The following is a 21,564-nucleotide window of genomic DNA, read 5'->3' as shown; positions in this document are numbered from 1 at the left end:
CGTCAGTAGTTGAGAGTACCATATCAATGCTCCACCTGTTAGGGTTTCGGCGAACTTTTTTAATAGTACCGATAGTACCTACTCTTTTGAAAGATCGTTACCTTTCACGGCTGTAACGTAATGGATGATATGATCATCTGGATCGGTAGTACCATCATATATCTTTAGGTAGGGCGGCATTTTGAAGGTTTTTAGGATGGCGTAGGTGGCCGCTTCTTCATTGTATGGTTGCTCGATGAATCGACTAACATCGCGTTTTGGCAACAACTTTGGAGCGCCTGGTATTTTGTCAACCCTCTCTTGGTGTTCCTTCATTTGGTCGCAGAGTGCTTTATTCTCATTTTTCATCTCCTCCATTTTCGTTAAAATAGCTGCAAGCGTGTCATTACCTACGTCATTAGCGACATAAGTGTTACCCGTATGGGGGCGTCCTACTCATCAGCGTTTATCGTGACAATTGCATGTGCAGTATTCCTGTTATCCCTTCGGGCGGATTTGTCAAGTATGGTGTTCAAAGTACTCGTTAGCCATTCTTCCAGCAATCTTCGCACTACTGGTGGTGCCTCTCCTGTTGCAGATGTGGAGGCTTCCTTCTTGCGTGAAGCAGTTACACTTTCGTGCGTGGAGGTGAATCGTTTCCCCTAGGTGTGATGCCCTGCGTTTCATTTTCGTTATCTTCCCTGCCATCTTCATTGATGGTGTTCAGAAGGTTGGTTGTGACGTCTGCTATCGCTTTCAGGCTTGTATCTCCTTTCCCTGCCATTGTTAGTTTAGACAAATCTAGGAAGAGGTGGTTATCCCTTCCAAGAATCTAGATGAGACTAAGATCTTAGCTAAAGAAATCCTCACAGACGGCGCCAAATTGTTTGACCAAAAGATATTGAAACATTTTTTATTAAATCAATTAAGAAAGTTGATGGGGTAAATCCCATCCAAGTATAATAAGACCTAGCTTGAAAGATGCTAAAGATGAGCAAGATGAACAATATGTCAGAGAAGAACAACAAATTATCAATATGATCGCCTTGAATGTAGAGAGATTTTGTAACAAATATTTAGTTTCAAGTAAAAATCGTATTTTGATCTCATTAGTGTTCCCCGTTTTTACAGAGGGACAATCTCCCTTCTTAATCTCAAAAGAAAAAAGTACAACATGAAGAATATTCAAAAAGCATATTCCCATTGTTTTCTATCACGCCAATACGATTACAAACGGCGTGCGTTCGCTAGCCACTGTCGATTGTCGTTTCGTTTATCACGACGATCCTCAAGAAGCGACATCGCATGGACCTCGCTCTCTGCCACACTTGGTTTCGATCGTGGCCGTCCAAATTCGACCCATACAATTTTAATTTTTATACATGCAAGTAAAGTGTATATTTGCCTTATATTTGTAATGAATTCTGAAGTCATTTTGTAGTAAAATCTCATTCTCCCGTTTCCGACCAATTCTGTATTTTTTTTCTTTTTCTTTGCCCCATGTATTATGTAATAGAAAAAAGAAAAAGTTAAAAAAAAAAAGAATATTACAACAGACCCACAAAAAAGAAAGAAAAAAAGAGAGACAAAAATAGAAGGCTCGGTCTCCTCCCTTTTAACACAAAAACCTCTGCATAAACCCTCCAAAAAAACTCCACCTTTCTTCAGCAGCCATGGCCGAACAACAACACTCCCAACTCTCATCTCTCCGTGCTCTCGAACTCCGTCTTCTTCGTTGCTCTCTTCCACCCTCAACCCCACCCCCACCCCGTCATCAACCCCTATCCACCCCTTATTTATCTCACCTCCACACCCTCATTGAACAAATTCTCGAACTAATCGAATCGGGTGAATACACAAACGCACTCTCTTCTGATGCCGCTAAATCCATTTTCTCCTCACAACCTTTAATTCATAATCAGCTCAATGATTCTTCAGAAAAAGCTGAGTTGTTTTACTCAGAATTTGTTCCCCAATGTGTGACTTTGTTTCTGAATAAAGAAGACGGGGTTGAAAAAGATTCTGTTTTTAATAGCTTTCTGAACAAGTTGTATAAAGCAGTTCTTGTCATGGCAGTTGCTGTTGCAGCTCTGCTTGCTTTTACTCAGTCTAACATTACTGGGTTAGTCTCTATGTCCCAATTTATGCGATAATGTTACCTTTCTAAATTTTGAAACAATTCAACTTTAGACTTTTCATTTTACCCTAAATGAGATTGATTTATAGCTACACAAATATCATATACTTGTTCTCGACCATAAGTTTCAAATTATCGAAATTTTCATTATATAAATGTGTGCGCTCCAAGTTTTGAGATTATGAGTGTACCCGCATATTTGCAGATGCCTTTTATCAACCTAACAAAAAAAATTCATTTATATACACACACACACACTTTATATACGTATGTGCCCAGTTTGAAGCAGTGGATGCACGTGCCTTTCTTTTTATGTGACCCCCCGGCCACACACATGAAAAAAGGAATTGAACCAAAAGACATCGGAATGTTTTTGAGTAATATAGTTAGTCCATCTCTTCCATTTTATATTACCTAGTAATGTTTCCAATGGTTGACTTGATTAGTTTTTGATCTAGCTTGAGACATTTATTTTGAATGTATGTTGAGATTAAAATTATTTTCGTTAAAAGAAATGAAGAAAACTCTATAACAGTGAGAGATTTGTGTAAAAGATCACAATTATATAAGAATAAGGTCGACTTTGAACGGTATGAAGGATGATTAAATATCTGTTGAAAATAAATAAAAAGATTGTTTAAACGGCAATGAGAGATTTACTTAATCCAAAAAAGAAAAAAAAGCCAATGAGAGATTTATGTAAAAGATTACAATTAGACAAGAATGTTCTTAACCTTTTGAATGGTATGAAGGATGATTAAAATGTGATGGATGAGTACTATTATCAACCTTTTGATGTCTGGATTAACATCTTGGTGGTGTATCTGCCAAGCTTTATGAACTTACTTTTTGCGTGTTATTCAGTGTCTTACCTTATTGTTATTATAGGCCAATGATGAAGTTGCCGCCAATGCCGTTAGGTGCAATAACTTTTGGTGAAGAAGAGTTGACCAATGCTTCTAGTGGTTGGTTAGAATGGGAAGCGTGGGCACAAAAGGAGTTAATGTCAGCTGGTTCTGACTTGCGCGCCAAATTTTTGAATCTGCAGGTAAAATTGCTTTCATCGCGTATCAACTTGCCAAAATTCTTGTGAGCATGAATAAGTGGTGATATTTCTGGAAATTAAATGCCTATTTATCGTTTGTCATTAGTAAGCTGAAAGTTGTAAATGGGATGAAAAGTTTTATTATCTGCTTGTGTTTCAGATTACTTTACGTATTTGAAACAATATATAAAAAGTAAAAAGTAAGTCTATATTCCATCTTGACAGAACCATTGAGATAACAAGGAAGAAAAAGAGATAATTGATTATAATGATTGTAACTTGATTCATATGAAAGAGAAGACATGTACACCTAATATAGGTGCGAAATACAGAATAGAGTGTGAATGGAATTATGGAAGTAATAATTGGTGGCATGCGCTGCTTGAACCGTTTATTAAACAGTACCTTTTCGTACCAAACTCTACTCTCAAAACTTTCATTGCATAGAGGTAATAGTAGGGTATTTAAATTCATTTCTACGGGATCAACTCCCTAGTCTTGACAATGTAAAATGATATGGAGAAGTATATTTTCTGTCAAGTATCCATCCATGTTATGGGGGCAAACTTAAATCCTTATTTACCTATAAGAAAGGTATCCATCCATGTTATGCGTAGTTTTTTGAATTAACATATCTGTATGTATGCTTCGTGTAATAAATGCTTACACGGACGTCTGGTTTCCTTATTAGCCAATTTTTCTTATTGCATACACCAGTGAGTTGATGCCAAAGTTTTCCTTTTCATTTCCCCCCCCCCTTTGGTCCTCCTTCTGTAGTATATAACCTTTGCCAAGATACTGCTTATGAGGACGAAAGATATTTTGTCAGAAGGAAGCGACTCGGGGATGGATGGAGCCAGAAGCATCTCATGGTGGTTAGCTAGGCTGTTAATCATTCAACAGAAGTTGTTAGACGATCGCTCGTCTTCTTTGTTTGACCTATTGCAAGTATTCACGCGTGAAAGTTTGCAACATATTGGTTCACTGGAGAAAGTAAAAGATTATTGGGCTTCTCTGATATCAGAAGAGGATGTTTTGACTATTGTATCTATGCTTCATTTGGAGGCAGGAATAATGGAACTTACCTATGGACGAGTTGATGCTTCAAGGTTAGCTATTTGATGAAGAAACTTTTATGGTACTTTCAGTCACAAATCTATAACTGGGCATACCTGGGTCATTTTCCATGGTTTGCCCATCCAAAGTTACTGATGATTTCATTTTTCTTATTCAATTCACCTTCGATACTCTTCTCAGTCTATAAACAGAGATAAAAAGATGGAAAAAAACTCAACTCATCGTAGTTGCATGATATGTATTCAGTTGTTTGACGGATGAATGCATGTGAGGCTTTATTTAGTTTTGCTGTAATATGGATCTTCTAGTAGTGCTGTTGTTTATCAATGATCTTGTTTTTCAGCTATATTGGTCTTTTCTCGTTGGGTTTATTGATTTCTTCCTTTTCATTAAGTTGCCCCCCCTCCCCCCCCCCCCTTTTTTTTGGGTTAAGGTAAGATTTTATTGATATTCAGTACTAAGATAGTACTGTTAGGAAATTACAAGAAAACTGGACTTGTTTTACATTACAGCCTCATCACATTCAACAAGTCCAACATATCCTTTACAAGTCTTTTAGTTCCGTACACTTGGCAGCTGATCTGTATCCAATGAATCACACTTGGGATGGAAACATCAAAAGGCCAAAGAGTAACATAATCTGATTGTTCTTCTTAGCTGCTTATCTCTGTGACATGTCGGTTGGCCATTTATCTTCTGTTGTAGCAGCATAGTTTCCTGTTTCAATGTTGAATTAGTTTCACTATATGATATTATTGGCACATCTAGCTGCATTTCTTACCCATATTTTTCCTTTATCCCTGTCACTCTTATTTTGGTCCATGCATATTTGATTTGTTTGTGCAATAATCAATGATCTCATCTCATGTAATCCTCTTGTATGATGAATCTTCTCAAAAGTGTAACGTTTCTGCTTATCTGGAAGCGTGATATTAGTTCCTCCCTGATATGATTTGTGTATTAGGGTGCATATTGAATCAGCTGCAGCAACATCCAGACTTAATTTTTCGCTAAGTGGGGCTTTGGGCTTCCGTACGGTACATCAGGTATGTTTTGTCACGTGCCATTTGGAAATATTTGGTGATCATTGATCACAATGATTGGAAGAGTTTTTCTTTATAGCCATATACTCAATGGTTGCGCTGGTAAAACAGGCGGAACCAAAAGCACAACTCCTCCTTGTGGGTAGCGTGGATGCCGGTGATGGTAGTGCTTCGCTTGGAAATGAGTTCCAAAATAAGGTTTCTACCAGTGTTGAAAATGCTGTTCCTCAACATCCCAGTGAAACTCATGAAACTTCAGACATATTGATGACCCCCAGATTCTTGGGAGATGATAAAAGTTCCGAAGACAGTGCACAAGGTGCTCAAAATCACAGTATAGCGTCTATGCAGTTAAAGCCAACTCAGCAAGCAGTAATTTTAGCACAATGTCTTTCCATTGAGAAGAGAGCTCGGGGTGATGAATTGCAAAGTAAGCTTCCTGACTATTATAACGAATCCCTATTTCAATGTTCTTTTGTTTTCCTGTTGCTTTGTTTGATTATACAAAAAGTTACATTGCAATCTGATTAGCTTAAAGAAGGACTATTGAAGGGCATTGTTTCAGATAATGTGAAACATATTCCTTTGGGAAATTTGTTACCCCCTTCTGCTTTGGGACACTTCAAAATGGTTAAAACCATTCCTTTTCTGTACAACTTACACTACGTTCTATTAATATATCACACTAAAATTTCTGATGTTAATTGATATTTGAAGCTGTAGTAAATTCAATACTTGCTGACCAATTGCATTAGTATGGACTATAAAGGATATAATGCAGCTGAGATAAGAGACTGGTTTAGGAGTCTAAATCTTACTTTATAAAAAAAATTGGTTTCTAAAGAAGAAATGAAATGAAATGAAATAATCTTTACTTGATTGCACTCAAGAAGAAAGTCATTGCTCTCCTCTCTTTGTCTGAAGTAAGCACATAGCAAGAACCTTGGAAGCAGTGTTGTGAAGAGCGTGAAGCAAGTAAAAGCGACAACCCCCATTTCACGAGAAGCGAGAAGCGAAGCGCTCGCTTTTTTTAAGTGAAGCGGAATTTTAAAAAAAAATTAAAATAAATACTGCATAGACAACACATGTAATTGTAAGCAAATGTTCAATACTTCAATTAATTGGGCAGAAATTTTCTGGAAAAAATTCGCCAGCATTTCGCCGCTTTTTGGACGTTTAGAAAGAAAAAGAAAAAAAAGAAGAAGAAAAAGAAGAAGAAGAAGAGGAAGACTGAAAATCAAAAGTGCAGAAGCAGAACATACCTGTACTGTTGAAGAAGAAGAAAAACAACTGCTTTGAGATTATTTTAGAAATCAGAAGTTGATGAAGAAGAGAAGAAGAAGTTGCTGCTGTTGTTGAAGAAAAACCCTAGTCTCGCTGCTGTTGAAGAAGTCCAGACAGTGTTTACGGTTTAGAAACCTCGTTTTTTAATAAAATACGGCTTGAGTTAATTTTTAAAAATAGAAGCGGACGCCTAACGCTTCTTCTTTCTTCACCGCTTCTCGCTTTTTCCAAAGAAGCGGTTGCTTTTTCGTACCAGAGTCGCTTCTATTACCTGAAGCGCTGCCCTTCACGCCTCGCTTTGCTTCTCGCTTAAAGCGAGGAAGCGAGCACTTTTTTAACCACTGCTTGGAAGATCACTAAGAGCATTGGCAAGTTAACAAGCTGCTGAGAAAAGAATGGTTAAAGACAAATATACCTCTCTGGATTTCCAATTACCAAGTATTCCTACCTGAAAAGTGGTCGAAAGTATATATGAAACTTGTGTATGATGATATGTGGGGGGATCTAAATTTACTTTATAAAGCTTGGTTACTCATGCATGTGCTTGTTTCAGGGTGGGAGATGGCTCCTTATATTGAGGCAATTGATTCCCAGAAGTCATCACTTTTTACGGTGAGGTTTACCCCGTTTAATTCTAGCATTTTGTTCTTCATTTGGCATTCAAATTGCTTTAATTGAAACATCACATTCAAAATTACACTCCACATTTTGAATCTAGCTGGTTTTACCTTTTTAGCATACATTGTATCCTTCTAATATTTGAAGTTGGCAAATCAAAGATGGTGTTACCAAGGGCACCAGGGGGTTCCTGACTTGCTTCTATGCAAAACTTATACAAGAACAAGAAACTTTTTTTTTTTTGTTGAGAAAGTTGTATCCTTCTAATATTTAAAGTTGGCAAATCAAAGATGGTGTTACCAAGGGCACCAGGGGGTTCCTGACTCGCTTCTATGCAAAACATATACAAGAACAATAAACTTTTTTTTGTAAACAAGTATTATGAGAAACTATAATACTTGTTTACAAAGCTTAATCCATCCAAGCCGTGAAGTAGAGTGTCCTGATAGTTATGGAACACTTATTTTGTATTTGTTCTTTTTTTAGTAAGTAGAAATGGAGAACTTCTTACTGGCATTGATAGAGGGCTTGCAAAAAGTAATAAGTGAAGTGACTGAGACCTGAATTGTATTTTCTTGGCGGCAATGCTTTAATAGCTTCCTTTGGTTGTCTTCTAAAAGTTATTGTTCTCAGTAGCAAAATGAGATAGGAAACTTGAGGATGGAAGACCAATTTAGTTTACCTCCCTCCTCCTCCTTTATTTTTGGCTCCCTGACTCCTGCTGCCCCAACCAATTCTTTTTTTCTCAGTTTAACTTCAAAAGGATATACAGCTGCTTTAGTTAGTGTTGCAGTTCCTGTAAAAGTATGTATAAGTGGTAATCAGATTTACAGTCATCTTTGTGTATTGCATCATCATCTTGCTGGTGCTTCTCAATTTGCTTCTATGTGGTCGTTCTCTTTCCAGGATTTGTATTGTACTTGATTTACGTACCGAGATTTATGCCATTATGATGGAATGCTAACTGACTCAAATATTTCTCTTTTCATCCAGCTACAACATTTGTGCGATATATTACGCATTCGATGGGAATCAACTCGTAGTCGTACGAAGCAGCGTGCATTACTTATGATGGATAAACTGGTAAGTCCTAGAGACGTTAAGGGATTATACTTCCTGCTTTAGATCTAATCTGTCGAGGAGAAAATAAAATGGAGCACCACAAATGGATCAGTATATGTAAATTGATGAAAGCAAATTCATTCCGAACCCACCGGGTTGGCCCAATGGTTAATTCAAGTTGATGAAAGCAGATTGATTTCGAATTTCATTCGATGCTCATTAGTTATTCCATTTGGGTCTTGCTTTTTTCAGCAAGAATATTTTTCATTGTGTTATAAGATTCTTATTTGAGTCTCAGGTTCAGGGAATATGTGATCCTTCTCATGGAGCTACACAAAGGATGCATTGTTGTTTTGGAGTTAATATCCCTACAGTTCCTTCATTGCGCAAGTAAAGTTGCTCTTCTGCCTATCCAAATTTACTTGGTTTTGCTCAAATGACTCTTCATTTACATGCAATGTTACTTATTGCTGAGTATGTGGCAGTTTTTTGAAGGCCATCAATTTTAATCCCTTATAGGAAAACCAACTTGTGCACTTGGTGCAAAAGCAACTAGTAAATTGTCACACTAGCTGTGGTAGTTGCTGTTTGGTGCACCCTTGAGATTCCTACTTTTATAGATGATTGGGTGTCTTTCGTAGAGAAATGGGAATCATGTTTTGTTGTAGATTCTCTACTTCTTGGTCTACCTTTTGTATATGGGAGTTTTCCCATCGTTAACAATATCATTTACCTAACAAAACAAACAAAAAAAAGAAATATAGAATAGACATTCTATATACTTTTTCTTCAGATATTCTTCATTTTAGTTTTGCTAGGTATTATATTTGCATAAACAATGTCATCTCATAATTAGATACATTGGGTTAACAAGTGCAATCAGTTATTGTTCAGGGAGTATGGAGATCTACTAGTGAGCTGTGGTTTGATAGGAGAAGCTGTTAAAGTGTATGAGGAGCTTGAGCTTTGGGATAACTTAATATACTGTTATAGGTACTATTGAAATTCTCAAAACATGGCTGTTACCTGTGGTTCTGTGCAGTTTCATCTGAAAATAATGTTTAAATCTTGTAGGCTAATGGAGAAGAAAGCGGCAGCTGTTGAACTGATCAAAGCTCAGTTATCCGAAAGACCATGTGACCCTAGATTATGGTATATTGAAAAAAACTCCACCTTCGCTTTGTCATTTTAACTGCTTTTCCTGTTTCTTGTGTTGATTTTCCTCTAGCTTGGGAAATGGAATTCTTCGTCATCAGATGAAATTAGGTGCATTTTTTGTGCTATTACAAGGTATGAAGTGCTTGATTTTGGAGAGCAGGAGGTCTAAAATTTTGGTGATATGCAATAACCATCCACTTTTATCATGAAAAATTTACTTGTATGATTCAAGGGCTTCTTTTTTCAATAGTCCAATAAGCTGCCACAGGTTTTTTGGCATCCATTAGAAGCGCTTTGTTTCCTCAAAGTGGTTTTACGTGGTAGAATGTCTGTGATAAACATGTTCATCTTGAACTCACGAAGTATCTTTCAATTAGAAAAATTAACCAATGTATTCGAAAAGTTTTTCAAAAACCCATGACTATGAGATCAAGGTATTGATGCTTTACCTTTTTTTAATTTAGTTTTGCCTTTCCACAGTATTTTATGACATACAGCATGAGATAATGTGATACCCCTCTAAATCTCCAAAGTTACTGCATATCCAGAGATGCAGAGCAAAATTTTTGTACTATGATAAGGCTGTAGTGTTTTGAGAACTTTTTTGTGCTTTAAACTTGAGTTAGGACTTATTGTGCGAGACTGACAAATCAACTATCCTTTTGTAGTAAGAGGAGAAGTCTTTTACTATTTGAGTAACTGCCCATGTTTGTTTATGCTAAAAATTCTGCCCATATGTTGAAAGGTTTGTTTGGTGAATTTAGACTCTTAGCACATTTGTTTGCATGCTACTGATGGAGAAAGTGATAACAAATTATTTCGTGTTAAGTTAAGTTGTACTTATTGGGGATAGCAAGAGGTGAGATTGTTATCCCCTCATTTGGTTACAGAAGTTGGTCCCGAATTCTAATCACAACATTACTAATAAGTAAGATCATATTACTCATTACTTCCCTTTCTAAAAATTGCATTCCTATCAATATTTACCTCACTACATTCCAACAGCATTATAATCTTCCATCCACAGTCTCCTCACACTATTATAATCTTTCCTTATCTCGGCCACCAAACAAAGGACTTTTTACGATTATGAGATGCATCATTTTGAAATTACAAGAAAGTGGTCTTTGCTGAAGAAGCTTTTGCATTATTTGTTTGCTGGTCATCTTCCTTTCCATGCATTACATTTTCATTTGTATTTGTTATCTGCACTGTTTTCCGTTTTTATACTTAACCCTGATCTCTATTCGCATTTAAAAAAAATTATAATATACTTTAACCATATTTGTTTTATGTTTGGGTATTAATTATGCTGTATAATACCGATTGCTTCTCCTTTAGGTGTTCCCTTGGAGATGTTACAAATGATGACAAATGCTATGAGAAAGCCCAGGAAGTGTCAGGGAATAAGTCTGCTCGAGCACAGGTGAAACCAAGTCTCTTGTTACATACCTTAGTGATTGCAAGTGTTTTTCTATTTTCCTTTCATAATTGATCTTCTAAATTTTTCTTTGGACTCCAAAATCTTCTTGGAACAGCGTTCTCTTGCCCGTAGTGCATACAACAGGGGGGAGTACCAGAAGTCAAAAGATCTATGGTTGGCTTACTGCGTGCTTTCTTTCACTTAATAATCATTAAATATTAATTAATTTGCTTCTACTTATCCACTGATTTGATCTTTATTTCCTTTGTTTTCAGGGAATCTGCAATGGCAATGAATTCTATGTACCCAGATGGATGGTTTGCACTTGGTGCTGCTGCTTTAAAGGTCTGTTTTTCGTTTGTATGTTGGTCTTGATCGCTCATGGCTCTAAGCTGTATGTAAGGAATTGCACATGATGCTATGTAGCGTTAGTTTCTCCTTCCTTTTGGCATGTATCCACTAAATTATTTCTGACTTCATCTGGAACACTACAGGCTAGAGATGTTGAGAAGGCACTGGATGGGTTTACACGTGCTGTTCAGCTTGATCCTGAAAATGGAGAGGCTTGGAATAATATTGCTTGCCTGTGAGTTCTTCACCCTTGCATTTAGGAAATTTATAAGTCTGATGCCCCGTGTCAGTTGCATTGGTTTGCTGTATTTTAGGAAATCAACTAGTGAAACCATTTATTTGTGGGACCAAAAATCATTTATAGATTGGTCAGTTTTCCAGTTCAGCAAATAAGTTAAAAAATAAGTTAAACAAATCTTGTAAAGAGAAGCAAGGAAGGCACTCTGTATAGTAGCTAGTTGTTTGTATAGGATGTCTTAGTAAAACATAGTTGAATCATCTTCTTCAGCAACCTCCTCCACGTACAGGCAAGAAATTAGTAGTATCAGCTGGTTCTTTTTCTTCTTCAACTTTCTTTTTTACTTTTTCCAAGAATTAGATTCTTGAAGAATATTGCAGCTAGCCTAGAACTTCACCAAATTTCATCCAACCTTTGGAGTGTTTTTTATCGTGCTCTGACTTTTGGGCTAGCTATGCAACTTCATCATTTGCTACCCGAAAGAGTGAACTATTAAGCAACTGGAATCGTGGCTAAAATATTAAACCAACTCATCTATGAAGGTCATCTGATATAAGTATCTCTTGAAGAGCAAGATCATAATGTTTATAAACATTTTCTTTTTGAGATAGAACTTGTCTCCTTTTTTGATTTCCTTTTTAACTTATAAACTTTTAAACTACTGTAATAGCAATAATATTAGTTAAATACGTAATGGGCGGAGGAAAGCAAGATGTTTATTTTAATTCTAGTCTACTGAAGGATGTTAAATGGAGGAAGAAATCCAGTGTAAAGGGTATTCTACAAGCTATGAGAAGAAAAAGAAACCTTTACCTTGATAGAGTTGGACTACAGGGCCAAGGGGGTATGCTGTATACTGATACCTCTTTGCAGATTAAAGTGGATTCTGCTTGCCTTACTTCTTTGTCCTTGGAAATCGTCATAATATCTTTTACTTCTATTCCTATTTATTTTTTTCACGTGTTCGGTTTTTTGCTATGCAGGCATATGGTTAAGAAGAAAAACAAGGAAGCTTTCATTGCATTTAAGGAAGCCTTGAAGCTGAAGTACTAACTTCCTGCTATCTCCCCCCTACATTTCATATTTTAATTTTTTCTTTTGGTGTGCATGTGTATTTATCTTACACTTTCTCATCTAGCCTAGCTTTTTCAACCCCCCGCCCCCCCAACCACCACCACCACACACACACACACACACGGACATCACATTTTCAACCACAAAAACCCAGTTTCAAACCCATCCAGAATTGGACATAAACATGTAGGTATATCCTTCTTCACTTCCTTCCCATTGTACCATAGGAATGGGAGAATATGCACTTAGTAAAATCTTGTAGTACCACTTTGCAAAGCCATCTTCTCTCCTCTTTTGGACCAAGGTTGGTGTTATCATCTTGTTGATCTCGGAGTATTTCATGTAGCCTTTTTTACCTTTTGCAGACGAGACAGCTGGCAGATGTGGGAAAATTTTAGCCATGTTGCTGCAAATATTGGAAATTTCAGTCAGGTATAGTCAACATTTTATGCAAAATCTTTTTTTTCCCCACTTAGATAATACTATAAATTGGTTGCTCCCATCATGTTTTCTGTTGATCTTTGACCGGTCAGACTTTTCTATATGTGATGCTCTTTCCATTTCAATTAATGTAAAGAAAGATATTTGAAAACTGAGTTAAAATTCAACTTCTTAATCTTCTAAGACGTCCTTCGAATCACCAGGTTGAAAAGAATTCCATAGCAAAATCTAAACTATGGAGATTCTGATGACATTTCTGATCATGGTTTAACTTACTGATAGATAAACAGATAACAAGATACGTTTGCAACAAGAAGGAAATCTTTGAGAAAGAGCTTGGGTCACTAGATGCATTAAATTCCGTCATTGGACTAGGGTTAATCTCATCTGAATCTGTAACTTTATCTCGATGTAAACAGAATTAGAGCATATTCCTGATCACGCCCAACTATGCCTTATAAAAAGGACAATGCGGTCGTTGCAAATATAATTCGGTTTACAAGTCCGGAGTCGAATCCCACAGAGAACTAAGGCTTAGCTACAGCTGTTCACTATCACCAAGAAGACAAGCTTGAACAGTTCCTAACTTATAGATATTTAGATTCTTGTGTTTAACTAATTGATTAACAAATTAAAATAATAAATTAACAACTAAAGATACTAAGAGTTAGAGACAAGATTAAGGAGGTCTAGAGTTATGATTTCCCCAATTGTCGGAATCCTTCCCGCTATGTCTTCTATAATTTCGCCTAAGTATTCTCTACCGATCATGAGCACTCTTATTACCGTAAATCTCTCCCGAGTAATCACGACAATTTACTAGACGCACTCTCCCGAGCTACGCTAGCTGGCTTTTGATACAGCTCACTTCAGATCGCACCCAAGGCTTCGTTATCCCTAATCCCGCCTTTAAACCCTCGGTTATTGATCCCTCATATACTCTGGGAGTGGTGTTGTTCAACAATTACCTAAATATGCACTCTCTCCCGAGTTATGCATACTAAATAGGCACAGCTAATTGAGAGCTCTTCAATTAACTACAATAAGAACGTAGTTGAACAAATAGAGATTATACTACGGCTCAATTATATAAAAACATAACAAGAATTTATCCTACAAAAGGTTCTATCAAAACTCTAGATAACAAATTAGCTATTCATAATAGTATGTAAAACTACAATACTAAAAGTCATAACCAACAATGAAAAATAGGAAGAGGAAAGAAAAAACTTGTAGAAGAATTCCCAAGCCTTCCTCCTATTGTGTCTCTGCCTCCTTAGGTCAAATCTATGTCAAAAATATGTCCTCTCCAATTCTTGGCCGGCTTCCTTGGTTTAATATAGGGTTTAGGGCTTAAAATCCCGTGTTTTGCACTTTGGTCCCTGAAATTTACGCATCCTGCCGCGGTTCCACCGCGGTCGCGCTGGAACCGCGGCCAAACACCCTCTCAGATTCTTCAGTTGTCCGCGACTGCCCTCTGCCGCGGTTTTGCCGCGGTTTTTGACCCTGTTCCGTTTGGAATTTGGAAAAACGTAAAACATGAAAGTTGTAGCCCTTTGAGTTAGCTTTCCAACCATATATTGTGGAGCTCAAATGGAGTTCTGAGTAAAAAGTTAATGTCTATTTTACTAGACAGTGCGCAATATGCCTCTTCGAGTTTTCGTTTTGTTGTTTTATCATCCGTTGATCCCCGAACGCGATCCCGGCTTAATTCCTTGAGCTATTACTCAGACTTCAAAGCTCCAAACCACTTAAATTCATTACGTAACATCTATATAGCTCGGAATCACACCTACAAGGCATAAAACACACAATTAGTGCAAAACACTAGCGATTAAAGCGCAAACTCAACTAAAGTGCAGTAAATTAAAGTGTAATAATCGACTAAAATACGTAATTATAGCCTATCATCAATTCCCTTGACTGAAAGTTAGAGAGCACGTTTTAATGCACCTATGGCTGCAGAAAGAAAAGTCACTGTTACAGAATATATAGTTTCCTTGTATATAATATTACATCATATTTGTAGGAATTTTTAGGATTTTCAGGATTAGAATCCTCTTCGCATGTATTTAAACAATTGATTCTCTGAGTAATGATATAGAAGTTCCTCTATCATCTCTTTCGAATACATGGAATTAGAGCCGGCTATCTGTGTGTTGTGTGTCCTAGTGGCCCCATGTTATGTTGTCCAAGCTATAGTCTGGGTGTGCTGGAGGGGAGGAGGGGTGAGGGCGTTAAGTGTCCTATATTGGCTGAGGGATGGTTTGTTGTCTCCTTATATGGTCTTTGGCAATTCTCACCTCACGAGTTAAATGTTGTGGTTGAGTTAGGTACAAGGTCCATTTCTACACATGTAATTGTAAGAGATGGCAAAGAATTTCTATATCCTTACTCAAAGAATCAACCGTCAAAATACATGTGAAGAGGACTCTAACTAAGGAAATTAAATTATAAAAATCTTAAAAATTCTTACAAATTTGATGTAGTATTATATATTCCATGTGTTTCAAAAAGAATGAACATATTACTATTTGTGGAATCAAACAAGATTTTTTTAATCATATTTTTTCGAATAGTTTTTGAATATTTTAAATTATTAACTATTGTGACTTATAGTACTTTCTATGTGGTTTCTAAATATGTATATTTTATTTCAAAAAACCTAAAGAATCTATGTCCGAATTCACACAAAAAATTAGTCGATTTGACATCGGTACTCCGAAAAGGTTCAAACAAATTGAAACAGAGGGAATACATAGAAACTGTATATTCTGTAACACTCCCCTCAAGTTGAAGCGTAGGTGTTAATCATGCCCAACTTGTTACAAACATTTTTCACTTGAGTGCTATCTAAAGCCCTTTTGAATATATCACCTCGCTCTCCTGTTTTTATATAGTTAGTGGTGATTAGGTTCTCTTGAATCTTCTCACGGATGAAATGGCAACTAACCTTGATATGCCAGTCGTTTTATGGTATAATGGATTTGAGGCAATGTGTAGAGCAACCTGACTATCATACCAAACTTTTGCCGGTGACAAAGGCTTCAAACCAATTTAAGTTAAAAGTGATGTATCTACAATATTTCGGAGGTGGACTGAGCCATAGCCTTATACTCGAATTTTCCACTGGATTGAGATACAACACTTTGTTTCCTTCTCCTCCATGATACAAGGTCCCTCCAACAAAGACACAATAGCATGTAGTAGATCTTCTGTGAATTTCGATTCAGCCCAATTCGCATCTGTAGAACACACAATATTATCATGATCGTGGTCACTATACACTATGCCAAATCAAGGAGCTCCTTTCAAGTAACATAGGATTTGTTCCAAGCTACGCAATGTTCGACTGTAGGAACGGACATAATATCAACACTCATTAAAGGAGTTCTGAAAATCACAACAAGCTAAAGGGGAATAACTCTGAACTAGGTTAATTTTTATGATGAACATATGGAGGCCATGTTTTCTACAACAATGGAGGCTTATTGGGCTCATGAAGGTGCCAATGAATTTGGAGAATTGGGCCACAAATTTAAAATGCTTACATTAATTAGCCATTTAGCCTTAGTCCAATTAAGGCCCAAGAATTTCAAGAAATTGAATAACTCCAAGAATCCATTCACGATTAGGATTTCTTTTCCTCAAAGATTAGGATTTCTTTTCCTCAAAGATGCTTAATTCTTGTTTTAGTGGGGTTATATTTATAGTTCTAGTTAAACTAGGATTGTTAGTTGGTATTCCATTCCTACTAGATTTCTTTTTCCTATTTTAGTTACGATAGGTTTTCTTAGCCTTATTCTTATTCTAGTTTAATTAGGATTAGTTTTCTTTGACCTTATCGATTTTGTTCATTGTAAGGCCTATTTAAAGGGCTTAATATGCTGAAAATAAACATTTATGATTAGTTTTTCTAAGCTCTTGCTTCAAAAGCGTGATTAACTTTTTATTTCATTGTTCTTCCTTTATTCAACGCTTCTTGCAATCTTGTGGGATTGAAGAACGTGTAGGTGAGGTTTCTTTTCATCTTACATTCTTCTAATGTCGGTTTGAAGAACGCTTTCGCTAGTTTTGTGAAAACCTTTAGCGGGTGCTTTTGTTTTTCTCTCTTCTTTGTGCTTGAGAGGTGCAAGCTAAAGGGGAATAACTCTAAACTAGGTTATTTATAGCTACTAAGCATATTACAGAAATGGCCAAAAATGGGCATTGATTGTAATTGCGGATCTGGCCTGGACATAGTGCACGCGGACGCAACTAAGGCCACGCGGTTGCACTTTATGGCCTGTGATTCTTGTCCTCTTTGTTTTCGCGAACGCGGACCATTGGCTTCAAATAACCTCCTGCGATAGCGGCCAGTGTAACGGGATAGCGGCCAATGTCCTGTAACTCCATCTTGACGATCGCGAGTTGGTCCTCATGATTGGGACCTGGTCCTCGTGGCCACAACTCCGGAGGATCTTCAAAGTTTGGCGATAGTGGTCAGGAGGCTTGCAAACGTGGTTGACACCTGAACAGCCCAAAAACTGTAGCTTGAGCTAAGCTACTAAGCTTGATTTTGGACCTTTGGAAGCACTCCGTGCACTTGATATTAACTTGCATGAGCTCCACATTGTGAGTGCTAGTCCAGAAGCTATGATACTCTGAACAACAGACCATGTTTCTGAGAAGGAATAATTTTGACCAAGTTTGTCTATCTCTTTGGTCAGTTTGAATTCGGATCTTCGAAAAGAGTAAGGGGGAGATTTACCAAATATCAACTCAAAACTGATTCACTGTCACCTTTGTGATGTTCAAATGCTATGCTTTATCACTTTTTCCCCCGAAGTGTCGTTGTATGACACATAAGTTCAATACTTTGATAGCCCACACAACTTTAAAATCACATTTGTTCTTTCTCCTTTCTCGATTCTCTTGGTATCTCAATTTAAACATAATACTGAATTGCTCGGTAAGTTATGCTATTCCAACTTCTGCATTGCTAAAACAAATTCCTAATATCTCAAATAAGGGACTCCTCTTGTATTTAAATTAGATATTCAACACCACGTTAGTGCTGCCAATGAAATTTAATTTACTGATGAAAAGCTGAAGCTGGTTTAGTTGCTTCTTTGAAGGCACTGGAAGCAGTTACAAAGGTGCTGGATATGACAAATAAGAAGAGAATTGATATCGAATTACTTGAGAGGATGTTGCAAGAGCTAGAATTACGGACTTCGACTAGGGATTCTGAATTGCATGCTTTGAGGGATAGCACCGGTTCTGCTGAGGCTGGCTCGAATATGATTAATGCTGATACATCGACCAGCTCAGACGTAGATTTGGCAAGAGAACGCGAAACTGAGTACTTGATTCAGTCAGTGGGGAAAATCCTACGGCAGGTAAATATCAATTCGACATCTTTCCTTGGCTTTTGTTTTGTTTCTGCGGTTTTCTGTCACTGAATAAAAATGGATCTTCAGCTGCTAAGTTCAAACTGCCATTTATTTGTTCTGCTCCTGAATCCTGATTCCTTAAAACAATTACTTGCACAACAGTCACAAGGCTCTTAAAGGCCACATGTGGACAAGAAACTGGTAAGCATAAAGTAGAGAACTTGATTTCATGTCATGAGCATTGTCTATTAGCAATACGGAGAACTTAGGAAAAGCAGACAGGTTTATGTGTTTTTTGTATGTCTTTCATGCTTGTCAATCAACCTTTAGATTAGAAGCAAAATTCTCATAGCATGTATGATGTCTTTGCTTCTTGTGCGCTGCTTTGATTAACTCACTCCCTAAAATGTTTTACTTCTGTTGACGATTTGTCCGTCTTGGGGAGGTCTTTTATTGTGCAACCTGCAGGGGATGAGTAGTGTCACTAAAAATGACCTTTGGGTATAAGTATTTCTTGGGCTTATATAAATTTATCTGGTTGATAGGGGAATCATCTACTTGAGAAACCACTGCAAAAATGGCACAAGTGTATTATGTAGCATCCCATTTAAGAACCTTTTCCTCTGTTGCAGATTGTTCAAACTGGTGGGAATGCTGAGATTTGGGGCCTCTATGCCAGGTGGCATAAACTCAAAGGAGATCTTGCAATGTGTTCAGAGGCCCTTCTTAAGCAAGTCAGATCATACCAGGTATGACTGCAAATTCATTGTTTTGATGTTTCTGTGCTTGTGCCGACATTTTGATATCATTGACTTGGTGAAGCTGCTTCTCAAATGTCTGTCATCGCCCAATTAATCTTTTGATCTGTTTCTCCATTTCTGTTAGTATTCATAAAAATGCTGTACTGTTGGTTCACATGTTTGTCTTTTTTTTTCCTCGGAAAATTTAGAGCTTGAATCCTTCATCATTGATGATGTGATGGCGTTACTGCTCAATAGAGACTCTTTTTGTCGTTTGGACTTTGGATAGCATTCCCAGTGTCAAGGACTGTTTACAAACCCTTGGCAGCTTATTCTCTAATCTATGTTCTCAGAAATCTTGTAAGGAACAGAGGGACTGTAGTTTGGTGTGGTCAAATGCTTTATAAAGGAACCTTCTCAAACAAAAACAAAAAAAGACCACCTCAAAAAGTGCTTTATAAAGGAAAGTTAAGCTATTTTTCTGTAAGCACTAAAGAAATAAGAAATTACCGTGCTATTTTTCAGTAAGCAGTAAGAAATAGCTATACAGGCTGGACACCATCACTGAGGATCCGATTAGATCTTCCGCGAGTTCTGCTTTGCACATTTGCAGAATAATGATAGTTTAGGTTTGCCATGTTGATATACCTAGTGGATATTAGCTAGAACAGCAGGGCCCCAGAAAGATAGATATTTGGTAGGTTAAGATGATAAAGTAATGCTGAATAAGATAAGGAGAGGAGAGGAGAGAGGAGAGAGGAGAGAGGAGAGAGGAGAGAGGAGAGAGGAGAGAGGAGAGAGGAGAGAGGAGAGGAGAGGGAGATGATTGATAGATTAGGTTCTTCATGGTGCATTTATGCTGGTAGGGCAAGTGTTAATGCTTATGGTTCATAATGGAGCAAAAACCATGACTAACGATTTAGTCTTTAATGGTATCCACGACATATAAATGTTCATCAGTTTTTGGTTAATGGTTCTCCAATGGTGCATCTCTGCAGCAGTTTGAACATTCATACATATGGTTTATAATGCTCTGCTATGAGGTGCACACTTGTGTGCTCTGAAGGAACATAGAATTAAATTTCCTGTCACTGTTATCGCGGACTTCCTGCATATTGCAGAGCATATTGCTTGTCTTCCGATTAATCCAATAATGTCAACTCCCTGGACTCTTTTGTGTTGTGAAAAAACAGTGTAAATTTCTTGGGCTAATGGCATTTGCCAGAATATAGAAGTCCTTGTACAGGCTTTAGATAATTTATCAAGCTTTGACATTTTACTTTCTCATTCCAATCTCCCAACAATCACTTGACAGGGATCTGACTTATGGAAGGATAAAGACCGGTTTGCAAAGTTTGCACGTGCCTCGTTAGAACTCTGCAAGGTTTACCAGGAAATAGCTCGACGTAATGGTAGCCGTAGGGAGTTATCTGCAGCGGAGATGCACTTAAAAAGCACAATCAAGCAGGTAGTTCTTTTAGTCTCCAAAACTAATGTGCTTGAAGCCTTCTTATGACAGATACTTTCTTCGTGCAGTATACCTTGTCTTAACCAGTGCTAAGCAGGGCAACTCTCTTTCTGTGAATTTCAGGCTGAGGCTTTTTCTGACACCAAAGAGTATCAAGATATCTTGGCATGCTTTGATGAGGTGAAGGCAGCACAAACCTCCTCAATTGCTGTGGCATAAGGCACAATATGCTTTCTGCTGAGTCATTTCTTCAAAGGGGTGAAGTCAACATCTACTTAACAAACATATCGGCTGGTACAACACATTCTGTCCAAAGATAAATAAATCAGTTCTTGGAAGTAATTTATTTTCCTAAGGGATTTGTTCCAAAATTACGGACCTGTTCATTTTCCAGGGGAAAAGGTGTCTGCTTAAAAGGGCATAGAATTGATCTTATGTTTAAAATTGGTCGGTGGAAATACAGGATTAGATGGTGGTGAATTATAACACTCTCAACTTCTAGGCAGTGAAGAGATGCAAGCTATGATAGTTGAGACATCTGCAGACTTTGATCTATGTCTAAGATACGTAATTTATTGTATGTCAATGTTGTTTCAGATGACTGGTTTGGAAATTTGTTGTAATTTTGGTCAGTAAATGTCATGATAATTTCTCACTTCAGAATCTGTGATGGTGTTCAATGTAAGTTACAGTTGTGGCCCCTTTTGGAGAAAATATTGATTTTTTGAGGTGTTCTTTGTGGCCCCTTGTAGAGAATATTTTTTTTTTGTGTCCCAAACTCCCAATAAATTTCTTTTTATTCCTTGGTTACCCTAAATAAGACACGTTCTTTTGCCTATTACCTTCAGCTGTATGTAATGGACCATGTGATATTTTTAAAGAGTTAATATTTTTTTTTTACGACAATGACAAAAATATATTAATTCTAATGCTACAATCAACTGTCGCAGCTAAATGATAGAATGTGAATATCAAGAACAATAAAATGCAAAGTAAACCAAGAAAACAGGAAAATATGTCTTGTTGAATATCTCCAAGTGGCTGAGCTTTA

At 37.2% G+C, this 21,564-nt stretch overlaps 1 protein-coding gene across 4 annotated transcripts; it reads left to right on the top strand.

The window, feature by feature from the left end:
* Positions 1-1,571: 1,571 nt before the first annotated feature.
* Positions 1,572-21,354, top strand: LOC104246840 (uncharacterized). 4 transcript variants are annotated; one of them, XR_716079.2, is made up of 21 exons: positions 1,572-2,101; positions 3,005-3,164; positions 3,939-4,270; positions 5,203-5,284; positions 5,393-5,711; positions 7,119-7,177; positions 8,177-8,266; positions 8,544-8,635; positions 9,140-9,238; positions 9,320-9,397; positions 10,745-10,829; positions 10,942-11,000; positions 11,102-11,171; positions 11,321-11,412; positions 12,399-12,461; positions 12,855-12,921; positions 18,048-18,311; positions 18,938-19,054; positions 20,361-20,513; positions 20,637-20,807; positions 20,908-21,354. XR_716079.2 is itself a non-coding variant. In XM_009802735.2 (20 exons), exons 1-20 carry the CDS (start codon positions 1,653-1,655, stop codon positions 20,730-20,732), a joined length of 2,826 nt encoding a protein of 941 aa, XP_009801037.1. In that variant the 5' UTR covers positions 1,572-1,652; the 3' UTR covers positions 20,733-21,354. The 4 variants fall into 4 exon arrangements, 3 of the variants coding, with proteins under 3 accessions (XP_009801037.1, XP_070018662.1, XP_070018663.1); XM_009802735.2 differs by having other exon boundaries at positions 20,637-21,354; XM_070162561.1 differs by lacking the exon at positions 1,572-2,101 and having other exon boundaries at positions 3,029-3,164; positions 3,991-4,270; positions 20,637-21,354.
* Positions 21,355-21,564: the final 210 nt, after the last annotated feature.

The sequence above is a fragment of the Nicotiana sylvestris genome, chromosome 11 (assembly GCF_000393655.2).
Source record: "Nicotiana sylvestris chromosome 11, ASM39365v2, whole genome shotgun sequence".
Classification (NCBI taxonomy): Eukaryota; Viridiplantae; Streptophyta; class Magnoliopsida; order Solanales; family Solanaceae; genus Nicotiana; species Nicotiana sylvestris.
This window is presented reverse-complemented; position numbering and strand designations above follow the sequence as displayed.